Below are 14,965 nucleotides of genomic sequence, written 5' to 3'. Positions count from 1 at the left end.
ATGCTTGCTTGCGGTACGCCTGTCGTTATTAGTAAGAATGATTTGTGAGTGCCGATACATACATACTGGCTTCTGTTGGAAAGGTAAAATCTAATGAAAGATAAATGTTTACCACGTACTCCACGTGTTGATAAATTATGTGTTAAAATTTTATGGTCAAGTGAATCAAACGCCTTGCTAAAGTCTATGACTAAGGCTAGAGTTACCAGTTTCTTTCGGTTGTTTATTAGTACGTGCTCTTTCAATTCTAATAATGCTGATTCCGTTGATCGTCCCTTATGAAAGCCATGTTGTGATTCTGAAAAAAAAGCTGTATCCTCTGAAAAAAGGTGTTGAGCCGATAATGCAAGATTTTTTTCAATAGCTTTAGCAAATATATATATATATATAATCAATATCGGTCCGTAATGTTTAGGCACGTTTTTGTCTCCGCCTTTATACACAACAGACACTCTTGATCTGTCATTGAATCTGGGAATTCACCTAATTCTATCGACAAATTATATATGTATGTAAGTGTAAGTACGGACACTATGTATTCAAATATTGTTTTGATTGGCCTAATTTGGAGGTTGTCGATATCTAGTGCTCTCGTATTCTTTAGAAACATGAAAGTCCTATAAATTTCAACTTCGTCTGTCGGATGAAGGAACATAATTTCGGTGCAGATATTGGCCAAGTCATCTCCGAGAAGGGGATAAGCAGGAGTGTTATTGCCAAGGAAATGCTTTTTGAAAAATTCCGCCAAAGCATCACCAGTATATACTGTGTTCTCGTGCGTTATTGCTTCTGGAGACGTATTTTTTATTTCATGGCCTAAAACTTTATTGACTGCATCCCATGCCGCGGAGGAGTCTTAGTTCGAAATGTTACCAAAAATATTTTCGTACTAAGTTGCCTTAGCTCGCCGTAGTTCCGAATTGAGCTTATTTCTAACTTTTTTGAACTTCTTCAGCGCAGTATAGGTCATCTTGTTTTTAAGAAAGTGTGAAAAATCTTATGTTTGCGATTTATTTCCGTTTTGTGTGATCATGTTACCCACGGTTTTCTTATTTTTCTGCGTGGCCTAAAAGTTTTAAAAGGAAATCGCGTCATGTAAATGTTCGTAAATGTCTCCAGAAATTTCAAATATGCGTCATTCACATTTCTTTTTTCATATACGCAAGACCAATCTTGCAAAGATATATTAGATTTGAAAGCCTCTGATGCATCATCGGAGATACACCGAACAGTAACTGAGTCGCACTGATGTTTTCCGGTTTTCCCCGGAGCATCATAACACATAAAAATTGGACAATGGTCGCTAATTTCCCATGCTAATGTACCAGTGCCACGAATTGTAGTTTCACAGTTTGTAATTAGCAAGTTTAGAGCAGACGAAGTGGACAGCGTTACTCCAGTATGTGTTTTGATTATGTTAACAAAGCCTGATGAAAGTACCCACGTCGTAAGGTCACGTACAATAGGTGTGTCATCAAGAACATTTATGTTGGTCACCACCACAAATTAATTTAAAGTTATTCGAGCGAGCGTATTCCAAAAATACTTCTAAATATTTCATAAACAATATTAGGTTGCTGTTTGGAGGGCGATACACCACAGGAACTATTTCAAAGCTATTTTTTACACATAAAAATTCGTAGTCATCGGTAATCACCGAGTATTCTGGTAGGAGTTCATAGCTTTTGGAGATGTCAGTGTAAAGAGCGATACCACCTCCACGGCGGTTTGTGCGGCTCATAAAGAAATTTTTGTTGCCTTCAAGACACAAAGTATCACATTCTTCGTTATAAAATGTCTCTGTCATCATAACTATGTCAAATATAAAAGATAATTCACTTAGTAAGTATGTAATATTGTCGTGCTTCCCTCTGGTAGATCGTACATTAAAATGTATCACAGAGTTTAAAGACTTAGGGGAAACGGTTATCAGATTAGGTGAAACAAACTCTTGGTAATTCACCGCCATTACAGTCAGTCAACACTGTTTAAATGATCTTTTTCAAGGTCGTCCTCGCAAGCAACCTTTATGGCATCAGAAGTCTCAGACTGCCTGGCGAAGATATTCCATTGGAGCTCCAAACCGACTTCCAGTGGCTGTCATGTTTTCGCTTCACAGCCATGCCAAGGAACTTGCTTAGAGCCGGGCAGAGGTTATTTACGTATATCGATGCAGTGTTATCTAGCCCAATGCCAGAGTTAGTAATCCAAGCCTTTCTTGCCTTCTTTAGTATCGCTTCACGTTTTGCACAGGACTTGAGTTGAACAATTATGTTCGTTTCCTGAGTGTTGCGAGTCGGGACGTGCTGACAGCACTCGATATCAGTTTCAGCTATTGACCCACCGACAGCGTTGCCTATTTTGGAAACAATGTTCCTGACGTTCACCCTGTCTTCTCGCAACATGCCCTTTATTTCTAGATTAGAGTTCCTGGAATACTGCTAGATTTGCACTACACGTCTCTCAAGTTCTTTATTTTGGGTTTCCGACAATGTACACCTTTCCTTCAGGCCTTTATTTCCTTTCTGTAACCCGGAATTAGAAATTTCGGCCTCAAGTTTCTTTTGCAAGTCATATATAAACTCATGTGCAAAATCAAGGCTTTTTGCGGTGCTTTGGAGCTCATTTTTCAGATCACGGATTTCAACTCTCAGCCCTCTTTCGATGCCTTCTCGCAGTGTATTGATTTCTTGCCTGAAATCATCTTTAAGCCGAAGTATTTCTGCCGTCATCTCCTTTTAGAGCTTTGCGAATTCCTTAGCCATAACATTAGGCACACACAAAAATAGTAGCGAAATGGTATGGAAATCTTCGATATCGGTCTCACAAGCAGAAACAACTTATTAACACTTTGGCAGCAGCGACGTCACACAAAAGCAAGCAAAAAGAATTTTCGCACAAACGCTCAGGCATTAATCTGCAGCACAAAGGCAGAGACGCGCTAAGTTGCTGCTTGCAGTAAGCCGTCGCTGCCGCCAAGTGAAGATTCCGTCGGTGAACAGCTCCTTTTGAAGCTCGCGTACGTGATGTCGGGGCCCAGGCTGCAGATGGTCGCTAGCTGCTGGTGGCAGCCCACTTGCAGCAGAAGCGGCGGATCAACGCTCGTACAGGCACGTGTACGCAGCCGGATCTGGTGGAGGGTGCGTAGTGCAGACAGCCAAGAAAGCAATCTGCAGCTACAAGGCAGAGATGCGCTAAGTTGCTGCTTGCAGTAAGCCGTCGCTGCCGCCAAGTTACGCACCGCAGAAGGAGCCGAAATTTCAAACCAAACGCTGTTGGTCCTTCTCCTCGCGGGCGCCGCTCTCCCAGCCGGAGAAGTGACGTATATGCGCAAGTGCGCCTACGTACATGGCCGTGCTGTGACGTCACTCCTAGTGGCACGTGACTTCGAGAACTATTCAGAGCAACAACATCTGTTGTTTGTGTGATCTCTTGCTTCAATAGAAGAGTTAAAGTTTAGAGAAATAATAAAATACACAAACCGAATGTCTGCGTCTTTTCGTTTTACTTCGTACCGTAGCCAGAGAGATGTACTTCCGTTTGGTCCACTTGTTCCCACATCGTTCAGTCGCGCGCGCAGACAACGAAACTATTTTCTACCATGATCCAGCGCACGATCACGCTCCGTGTTCCGCTTGCGTCTGCCTCAGTGATCGTGTAGCACTGACTTATACCGCTAGTCAGGTGTTCTCATGCAGAGCGCGCAAAATCGTGCGCTGCGCGAAACGAGACAAACGCAACAGCTGGCGCGCGACACCATCAGCGGAAGTGCGCCGCGCAGCAAGAAAGGGTGAAAAACAAAGCAAAAAGAAGGTGGCGGAGCCTGTGACGTATACGTCATGCGATCTATGAACTCCGGTATGGGAGAACGCAGCGAAGTAATTTCGCTTGCGGAGGCTAGACTGGGCAAGTGGGGGGAGTTTCGTGTTGGCGGTGACGCTCGCCTTCTGAAATCATGGGTTCGCGGCACTGAAATATTTCTACCTCGGCTATTAATGAATCAATGTGAAAAATTCTTGCGGCAGAACGCTTCCTAGAGGGCACGTAACAACTTGCAGCGTATGACCTAAATTTTCTATGTGGCCTGGTGAGGGGCCCTTTCGTTAACGTGAGTTGCAGAATCCTTTTTAGGGACAGGCTGACCAGAAGAACCGTCTAATAAATGATCAGAAAAAGGCTTAATTATTTTCCAAAATGCTTTAATGCTAGTTTTGAGAATGGGTGGGGGAGGAACAGTAAGAAATTTACATTTTGCAAATTTTAACGCTTGAATGAAGTCGTTCGAAGCCGCCTTGTATGCTGTCCGACGAGAAGCACTCGAGGACAACTTGACTGAGCGGTAAATGTGCTTTTTTCGATTAGAAAGTTGTTTAATGTGAGTATTATACCAAGGGTATGCCTTAGCACTTTCTGATGTATCGAGCTAGAGTTCGAAGACATGTATAAGCGTTCAGTCAAACCAACTCACTTTCTCTCTGCCCCTGACTCACTAATGCACGTACGCGCGCGTACCCGCGGACACGCGTGTATGCGCAAGAGGGCGACAACCTGATGAGTATCCCACACATGCCAAATACTCTGCCCCGAAACACGTGTATTGCACCCTCTTTAGAGGTTCAGTTTTCACCGCCAACGACTGCAGAAGAAAGCTTTCGGGATTCACACTTGGCCGCCAAGAGGATACACCGGCCGCAGCCCAGCCTCTCAGAGTGGAGCCGCCGGTGGTCCTTCGTGTCGCCAACACGGGGCGGCGCTTTCCCGCGCGCTCAGGGTCGGCGCGCCCGGAGCGCGCGTCTCTGGTACCGCGCACCCACGCCGGCGCGGGAGCTTTGAGAAGGGCGCGTCGGGGGTTTCTGTTGGGTCGCGCGGCCAAAGAGAGCGAGCAACGTGCGCGCGTGCGCTAGCGCCGGCGGCGGCGGTGGCGGCCGCGACGACGAACCCGCCACAGTAGATAAACGTGCTCCGCGCGCGTCGCTCGCCGCGCACGCCTCCCGGCCACCGCTCGCGCTCCCGGCGAGACACCACGCTGCCGCTGACCGCGCGCCGGCCCCTACGCGTGTGTCACCAGCGGAGCGCCGGCTCCGGGAGTTTTCGTATGCGCTGCCTGAACGCAGGGTGTGTCGGCAGTGGTTAGCGAAAGCGAGAGGCAGTACCGGCCGTTCTCTCGCGGGGACTTGGCAAACCGTGGCCCACGTGAAACAGCATCTCCGAGTGACGGCCGCCAAACGCTGCCAGCTGTCCCCTCTACCAATCGCACATGGCTGATCAGGGCTTCTGCGGTTCTTCGTCCGGCGACATCGTCAAGCAGGGCTACCTGTTCGTCAAGAGGCCGCCGAGGAGACGCTTCGACATGCTCAGGGTGAGCTCATGCTGGTGTGGTCCTGGTGCGCAGAGCGCTTATGTGCACGATGTGACGCTTAGCGAACGCGCCTGGACACTTCTCGTGTCCTTATCACGAAGAAGAACGTGGGACTGTAGTTGTCCACTTCACCATAAAATGTAGTGAAAATCTACATATGCCTTTATGGAAACGAGGCAGAAGTTAATTTAAACTTGGTGTGCGCATGATCCGAAAGTTCAAAAAATTCTTGAAAGCGCAAGAATACTACTACTACTACTACTACTACTACTACTACTACTACTACTACTACTACTACTACTACTACTACTACTACTACTGCTATTACTAATGATAATTAAATTGGTATGTTTTCTTTAGCGCTGAACATTCGAAAGATCTGGTCGATGTTGTAACTCTAAAGCAATTCCATTCAGAGAGAGACGGAGAAAACGAAGGTGAAGGGAATGCGCCCCATTAAGTAGGCCGTGTGGCCAGGAGTTAGAATGAATGAAAGTGCAGTGTACTGGAAATGAAGTCGTTGGGAAAAAAACTGAAAAAAAATAATAACAATAATAATTGGTGGGAGGAGGGATGCGTGGCAGTACAACGAGACTCTAATAATTCATCGAATAGGAAGCGCGTTAAAAAGCATACACACAGGTACGATAGAAAAATGCGTTCTAAAAAAAGACAGTCGTTGGATGCTGCGCAAGGCAGTAGAAACACAAGTGCAATTAATCTCACGAGTAAGCTACGCTCGTGCAATTACATGCGCTTGTGTGTATGTGTTTGGTGAGTGCGTGCGTGTGTGGTTGTGCATGCGTACACCCTTACAGGTAAGCTCAACTTCGCTGCTGGCCCCTGAAACATTTGAGGCCCCCAATCTTGCAACTTCATGGCCGGAAGCAGGGTCACCAAAACCGTGGACCACGTTTCTTATTGTTTATGGCCTGTGCGCCTCCGCCAAACACGGTATAGAGTGATATGCACAGCTAGCTGCCTCGCCTCAGCCAAAAGATATACGCCAACGAGATTCCAGTTCGTCCCTGCAACCACAACCTTTACTAAAAAGACAAACGAAGAAAAAAAATGTTTCGTGAATAGGGCCGTTTTGAATTATGGTATAATTTCTTTGACGAGGCCTTTCACGAACAGGGAACTGTTACAAATCGAAGCATGGAGCGAAAAGACTACGATACATTCCGAAGTGGGGCTGTGAAAATGTTTATTGCTTGTCTGGAAGAGAGAAGAAAAAGAAAGTGGTACCCGATGGGGACACAAAGCATTTTGTTCGCGAGCTGGTCGTTCGCTGTCACACTCATTTTCGTGAGACCTAGCGCCCCCGCCATTTTGTGGAAAATAAGTCTCCGTATGTGGTACAGCCGAATAAGAGACCTGGTTTGCACTCACGGCATCACATTTGAGATGCAATCATATTTGCAAAGTGAGGTAAAGGCTGGTGCAGGCAAATGGCCAGAATATGTTTTTTTTTCAAATGTGTCATTCCAATTCGATCAACTGCGTCTTGTTGTCCAGCAGCTGCGCATGTGTACATTGTACTCTGCGAACCTGTTCCCTACGTGAAGTCAGAACGTGCCTCGTGCAAGAGGCTTCGAACGCAGAAGCGCTTTTTGCATCGATGAGAAAGACTGGTTTGTCGCCAGCCATTCATGCGCCTGAATGGTTGCCAACCGCGATAGCGAATGAGATGAGAGCGAAGGCAGATGCCAATGACAATTCAGTTTTGACGAACGAAACGGTTTGTGCATTTGTCATCCGGCGGTCATTGTTGCTCAACAAGCAGAGTTATAGAGAGAAATGATCTCTAGAGGGGCGGGGAGGTTAACCATAGGTAGTTCTTATTGGTTGCCCTGCCCGTATGGAAGGGGGTGCGGGGATAAAAAGAGCGTAAAGGGAGACAAAGAAAGAAGAGCACCCACACGATGTAAACCGCGTACACTGTACAAGGGTAAAAGGAGAATTTTTTATACTCTATCATGTAGCCTCGCGGACTTGAGGAACTTGAGCAGCGCAATAATCGCTATCCGCGTGGAATTCCTTTGAAAGCGCTGGATGATTTGTAATTTTGGCGATCCTCTTTCCTTACGTCATTCTGGCAACGTGCAACACAGAAGTTCACTTACGACTAGGCACATCTCGGATGGAGCTTGAAGCATGTAACCGAAAAGGTGTCACGGTCGAGAGATGAAATGGTTTCAAAGTTTCACAGGCAACATGGATGCCATCGAGGAGGGCTCCTGATTATTTTTGACCAGCTGGGGCTTGAATCACAGTGCAGTGATACATCCTGGTCTAGACCAATATCACCGTAGAAAGCACAAGTCATAACGCTGAGAGTGAAGGCTGAGAGCGAGAAAAAGTACAGGCGAAAGAACAGCGAGAGTAACACGCTGGTCAGCCACTCTCACTGCAATGAGTGACGGGTTGCTTTTCGCTTTGGACTCGGCGAAGGTTTGCGCGCAAGTGTATTCCGACCGGTGCCATGGTGTTCGGAGTGAATGTGAATTTCCTTCCGCAACTCAACACATTTCAGAATTCAAGGGAAATGATGGAAAACGAAAGTACATTTTGCAGGAAGGCAATATCGATAAAAGGAACACCTCTGCAGCAAATCCCCACCGAGTTCGTCAGAATAACGCTTTCTCACTGCATCTCCCACTTTTTCTAATCAACTGACGAGTGTAGATATATTGTACCAAAGTTCGTTGAATTCTGTAGCGATGCTGACGCAACACGGCATTGTTTTCATATGCAAGACCAGATGACATGAAGTAATTGTTGCGTTCTGTGCCAATATTCCTGTTGAAGAAATTTATAGAGTACAGTTATCAGGAAAGGTGTCGCACTGAAAAGACGATCCGTTATGATAAGGCTTCCCCTTGTACGGAGCTTATTTTTAGCAAACATCTCAGCTTGTAGTTTATTGTACAGCGAGGCTGTTTATGGCTAGGGTTCCGTGCATCTTTATTCTGCATGTGCAAAAACCGTGGCTCCGATCCCGGAGACAGTGCAATACCGAGCCGACCCGCGACGGAGGTGAAGCAGGCTTCAAGCACTCCGCCAACTTGCAAAATAAGTTTAATATCTTGGGTCCAAATACAACCTGTATCAGATATTAAGCTGATAAGAAGAGATACTCATACTTTGACCCGCGCCGGCCATGTCTGTGTTCGCGCCACCCTCTCTTTGTTGGCGTTCCAAGCGCTTGCGTATCTCCTTTCCTTCTGCTCTCCCCTGGTGGCTGTCCTGTCGAAACGTCACGCGTGTCTAGTTTCCTTCGGTTCCTAGGAGTGACGGTCCCGTTGTCCGCGCGAATGTACATAAAAATCACTGTAAACGAGTTCATACCTTCGTTCAAAATTCTGTGTCGCCTCTGTGTCGTGCGCTAAACAGCTTCGCTGGTCAACCACCTTCACAGAGTGGAATGGCTCAAGTTGTGTAATTCGGTTGTGTCCGTTTTTCAACAAATGAGTAAATTTTGGTGCAATTCCACGTGAAAAATATTAAAAAGTGGCGAATATGAGTGAAAGTAGAAACACCTTAGGAAAAGCCACCGGCCACAAATCCGTGAGATTGAGTTAAATTTTGAAGCTTTGTCACGAACTTTAGATGCGCGTCCGTAAACGTTCGACAGCTTTTTTCTTTCCGCAATGATGGCCTGGAATCTTTTCCACAACACTCATAAAACGGCAAATAATAACTACCACCAAGTATACTTAAGATACTTTTTAAAGAAGGTCTTCACAAAGTGTGCTGTCCGCATTTTCTTTGCAAGCGCTCTTTTGTACGTTGCTGCGGTAGGGACCGTTTTTTGCTAAACGTCATAATTATCAAAGTTTTTGGCATTTACGCTATTGAATGATATAATGCGATAAGTTAGTTCTAGAGGAACAAAGCTACCTTTCGAACGTGTCATCACTGTTAATAAACAACCTTATTTTTTTCAATATGATGACCTCTCCGTTTATTACCTAAATTTAATTGAACAAGACAGCCATACGGGATTTTCTGATAGACAGCAATATTATTAATAAGCTTTGAGTTGTAGGTACCTGTGAACTTTATGTGAATTGACTGTTTGATGTCTGGACTACTTGAAAAAGGACATTCGTGCTTTTTTCGTGTAGTAGCGCTTTTATGTGATCTACATGAACTTTCACTTAACGCGGGTAAACATGGGTCGCTTTTTCTGGTTTAGTTTTTTTAAAATTTTGTTTGAAATTATTTTTTGCAGACCTAGTTTGTTTTTGTGTTTGCGACATGTGTGTGCGTATTTCTCTGATATATATTGGGATAGCCGTCTCTTATTGGTTAGCCGTCTGCACACCTTCCCATCTGTGGGCAGTTTAAACGAACGAACGAACGAACGAACGAACGAACGAACGAACGAACGAACGAACGAACGAACGAACGAACGAACGAACGAACGAACGAGCGAACGAACGAACGAACGAGCGAACGAACGAACGAACGAACGAACGAGCGAGCGAGCGAGCGAACGAGCGAACGAACGAGCGAACGAGCGAACGAACGAACGAACGAACGAACGAACGAACGAACGAACGAACGAACGAACGAGCGAGCGAGCGAGCGAGCGAACGAACGAGCGAACGAACGAACGAACGAACGAACGAACGAACGAACGAACGAACGAACGAACGAACGAACGAGCGAGCGAGCGAGCGAACGAACGAACGATACAGCTTCTTTCTGTTTCCTTTCAGTGGGGATACGCAGGGACTTCTCGACATCGTACCATATGGGGATTCGTTAAAAAAAGATTGGCAGCACTCTTTAGACGTAGGTATACAAAATTAATAAACCTTACTTTCATATATTTTTTTTTCAAAGCACACGTCTGCAGATTGTGTAACCACAGTTCATAAAACAGGCCCACGCACGCTGTGGCCTAGCAGTTTAATAATAATAATAATAATAATAATAATAATAATAATAATAATAATAATAATAATAATAATAATAATAATAATAATAATAATAATAGTCTTCATTGATTGAATTACGAGGCAAGATGCATGAATCAGTCAGGCCTGATAAAACCGAACTGGGCTTGTAAGGTATAGCGGCTGGCAGAGGGCACAGGACGATCAACTGAGGGTGAGCAATCCACGTCGCCGAATATTAATGAGTACTGACTTAATGCTGGAAGAAAGAATATGGTCGATTAGTGAGGCCAGAAGAAAGGAAAACCACTTAGAATAAATTGTACATGGTGTTCACACTGGAAACACTTTGGCGGCATAGGCTAGCAAAACTTTTTAGAACGCAGCAACTGCTTGTTAGTTCTTTTGTCACATTGTGGGAGTTAAAAAAGTGGTGTGATATAGTGAGGTTTCGGATATCGGGCATGAATGTACGGAATCTTATATCGACTGGGTCCGATATGTTTTAAGACAACCATTTCCCAGAGTAAAACATTAATGTTAAGCACTCACAACGCCTTAAGTATGCGTCATTGTCCTCTTGAAGGCGTGAATGGTAATGAACAACTTGAAAACAAAATCTAGATAATTGCATTAAACCTGTTTTGCTAGTGGATAGCGCAGCTACCGTATAAATGTATTCCGTACCAGATGAAATTGTTGCCTAAAGCACGAATAAATTCGCGCTACGTTATTATGACCCTCGTAAATATCGGATGATTGGAATTATGGACAATTTTTGCTCCAACTGAACCTCTCCAATGCATTTGTGCATCAGTCATAAGGGCTGTCCAAACAGTGGACAGGGCAGATATAAGCACAAAGACCGTAAAAGCCTACGTAGCCTACGTCTCGTAAATGGCCAGAAACGGCATGGACCTCGTCTAAATTTAAAGGAAGCTGAAAGCCCCTCGTGCACTCGCGGCGAAACGCGTGCGGCTTGCCGCTGTGCTCTCCTTCGCGACACTCGAGTGATAGCTTCGGGTACTCGCGTACTTTTTGGAACGAAGAGTGACCCCTTGCGTCTTCCAGCTGTTGTGCTGGCATCTCGCGCAGATGTCAGCTGAAGTAGCCCGGCTTTTCATCTTGCGTGCTATAGGTTCGGGAACAAGCGGTGACTCCCCCTAGGCCGGTTGTATTCATTTTCGTTTACACTTCTGTTGGAGGCGATTTCTTCGACTAGAATCTCCGTTGTTGGAAATTCCATGAAAGCAAAGCATGCGATGCATCATAGCGCGCTTTAAACTGGACGGCAATATTTATTTTTTATATAGAATATACGTCTGGGCGCGTTGGTAACCCATAAATAAGTGTAGACTAGCGCAGAATCAGAAGATGAAGACGTACGAGGTGAGAAGGACGAAGCGCTTATTTACACTGAGTTAATGTTATCATTAGAAATCATACTATCTTTCGGTGCGTCAGTTACAGGGGTCAGCCGCAGGGACGCGTTTGATGCCGTTTGCGGTTACATACAATCAACAAAACGAATAACGTTTTGATTGTGCTTTTGTAATTTGTTTGTTTTTGTATGTTTCCCTTTCTTTCTTTCTTTCTTTTTCATCGAATATGTAACACTTCAAAAGAATAGGTAAGTGTTTCAGCACGCAATTCTTGGCCAATCGCCCAGTGTGCGTATGAGCCATAATATAAGGTCATCATCATCATCATCATCATCATCATCATCATCATCATCATCATCATCATCATCACTGAGCCTGTCTCCAATATTATTTAATATATTAATAAGCTCCATCCCCACTTGTCAGGACGTGCAAGTTTATGTGTATGCAGATGACATCGCATTCTTCGCGGCTGACAGTGACATTTACGCTCTATATGAAAAGTAACAAAGATACATGAATATGTTTGAGGTATGGCTTCAGACAATCTGCATGTCATTAAATGTAAATAAAAGCGCAATCTTAGTGCTCCCGCTCACGGATCTGATTTCTATTTCTATATCTTATAAACAATAACCCATTCCCCAGGTGTTGAGTCTCTAAAGTATTTGGGAATCATCTATGATAGAAAACTTAACTGGAGTCCACGCATAGAAAGTGCAGCGTGTAAGGCACAACGCGCTTCAGGTACACTGCGCAGAATGAGTAACCGACAATATGGACTACACGGGGATACTCTGCTAGTGATTTACAAAATGTGTGTGCGCCCAATATTAGAATTCGGGTGTGTATTGTTGTCGGGCAGCCCTGCTTACAAAACAAAGCCTCTGGTTCTTTTGAAGCCTGAAGCCCTGCGCCTGTGTCTGCGACTCCTCAGGTTTGTGGCTATTAACGTTATCTATCAAGAAGCGTGCCTGCCAACATTGCCCTGCGGATCGCGCATCTTAACGATTCAAACATTTCTGAAATTTTACAGCTTCCCGCTTAGGCGATCTGAATACGCTTCTATTTATGATCCAAATTCCTTCTTTCTTGATCATTGGCCTCGTTTTCACACTCCACAGATTGTATTTGTACAAAAACAATTAGATAGTCTAAATGTGAACATTCGAGAGATAATTCCATCAACTGAATCAAATCAGAATATTAAGATAGACTTTGATGACATTTCTTCCCGGAACCATAAGTTTCAATCAGACACGTTCCTAAATACCCTGTTGCAAGATTACCTTGGACACGTACAAACAAATAACATAATAGCTACAGACCCTCCAGTGAACAACCAAAAGGCGGGCGTAGGCATTTTCTCGATGTCGCGTGGCTGGTCATTCTCTTTGAGACTGCCAGATTTCACTCCTGTTTTTGAATCCGAGATTTTAGAAATGATTTTAGCGCTTCGGAAACTCCCTTCGAACGCAATAAGTGCGTTTATTATAACAGATTCCCTTTCTGTCTGTACTTCGCATACAGATTCATCTAATTCGCCAACTCTAAAGACGTTTCTAACAGTAGTTCCTCCACGGTTGAATTTTCTAAAACTATTATGGGTACCAGGTCCACTGTGAATTACATTTAAATGAAATGGCAGACTCATTAGCGTGAGCATCCCTGAATGGACCTATAATGCCGTTTCTTCCAGTAGTGGCGCACATAACAGCAATTAGATATCAAAAATATTCAATTCATAGAGGTGTCATAGAATCAATAATAACATGGACTGAATTTCAGCACCTAAAATTTCCTTGGAAAATCTAGTGGTGTCCATCAAGACGGAAGTAGTGATAACCAGATTACGCGGCCGTGTCCCTCCTTTAAACCAATACGTATTTACGCAGAACTGGTCTGACGTTATCGCCTAGTATCTTTCGTAATAGTATCTTTCGGTGCATCAGTTATAGGTTTTAGCCACAGGCACGTGTTTGATGCCGTTTGCGTTTATATACAATCAACTTAACGAATAACTCTTGAATGTTCTTTCTTTATTTGTTTGTTTTTGTATGCTCTTTTTTATTGTTTCAATCGAATTTGTAATACTTCAAAAGATTAAATAAATGTTTCAGCACACAATTCTTGGCCGATCTTCCAGTGTGGGTATGAAACATAATACGAGGCCGCCATCCTAATCACCACCACCACCACTGAACAGAGATATTGTTACAAAGCGACACGTACTATATAGGCAAAATAGTGCATCTTGCGTACTCGCAAAGGGGGAAGCTACCTCAAGACCAACATCGCTGAAAACAAGCAGACCACATAAGATGATGACATGAAGGTACCACTCATCGCTTCGTCCTTGTCACCTCGTTCGTCTTTTCATTGTGCGCTCCTCTGGTGAAAGCTTTTGAAGATAGCGGCGACAAGAACAATGCACTTGAACTTTCAGTGCGCCAGTGCCGTGCTAAGAAACAAACTTTATTTGCCGCAGTATTCCTACACAGTAAGCGTTCGCTTTCCCCCATGAATCTCGATTACGGACAACTCGCTTTATCAGGAACCAAAACGTTTATATTAACAAGGAACGACTGTAATAATATTTCTTTTCGGCTGCGGAAAGCATGAAATATCTAATTTTGTATATTAGATATGAAAGAATGTGTGTAGACTCTTAAAAGCACAAGTGAGATATGAATTCCAGGCACGGTCCCTGTCACTGTAAACCATTTGGCCAAGATATTTTTTGGAGGAAACGCACGCGCGTCAATGGAGTGCGGGATCATGGAAAACAGTCGGGTGTACGCAGAAATAATAGGCGATTTAAGCAAACATTTGTTGAAGGGCTATAAGAGTAGACAAACCCGTTGTAATGAATAAAATTGTTAACAAAGCATGTCGCGGATTTTGCGGACGCGTTTCGAGGGATATTTCTTGGCTCCGCAACAATATATAGCAGAAGAGACTATAGCCGTGTCATCGGTATATTAAAGCTAGCGTGCGAGACCATCAGTCAGATTAATAACAATATATTAATTGATAAAAAGACGCGAGATCATTAAGGAAGGTTTCAAGTGATTAAAAAAATTAATATCGAACCTTACGGATTAGAAGCTTCGATTACAGATAAGTGACTTCAGAACTGTCCAATCCCGCAAGAAGTTAAGTGAACTATAAAATAAACCACGGAAATATTACTTCGAAGCTTTCATTAGCGATAGATCATGGCCTACAGCAACAACTGCTTTACTGAGATCCAAGTGCAATGCACACGAAACCTGGTTCGATTCTATAAAGGTTCACAATGTCGGCAGGTAGTCCTT

At 44.1% G+C, this 14,965-nt stretch overlaps 1 protein-coding gene and 1 non-coding gene across 3 annotated transcripts in view; one reads left to right on the top strand and one right to left on the bottom strand.

Annotated features, from left to right (window-relative positions):
* Positions 1-4,868: 4,868 nt before the first annotated feature.
* LOC142579840 (uncharacterized) overlaps positions 4,869-14,965 on the top strand; it is a 378,351-nt gene continuing 368,254 nt past the window's right edge. For both annotated transcript variants that reach the window (XM_075690453.1, XM_075690444.1), the window contains exon 1: positions 4,869-5,359. In XM_075690453.1, the coding sequence (XP_075546568.1) occupies positions 5,258-5,359 (102 nt within the window). In that variant the 5' untranslated portion in view covers positions 4,869-5,257. The remainder of the gene's footprint in view (positions 5,360-14,965) is intronic.
* On the bottom strand, positions 8,344-8,533 carry LOC142567764 (U2 spliceosomal RNA). The gene has a single exon (XR_012825236.1). It is a non-coding gene; the product is annotated as a U2 spliceosomal RNA (small nuclear RNA).

The sequence above is a fragment of the Dermacentor variabilis genome, chromosome 1 (genome assembly GCF_050947875.1).
Source record: "Dermacentor variabilis isolate Ectoservices chromosome 1, ASM5094787v1, whole genome shotgun sequence".
NCBI classification, from domain to species: domain Eukaryota; kingdom Metazoa; phylum Arthropoda; class Arachnida; order Ixodida; family Ixodidae; genus Dermacentor; species Dermacentor variabilis.
Note: the sequence above shows the minus strand (reverse complement) of the source record. Positions and strands in the feature narration are given on the sequence as shown.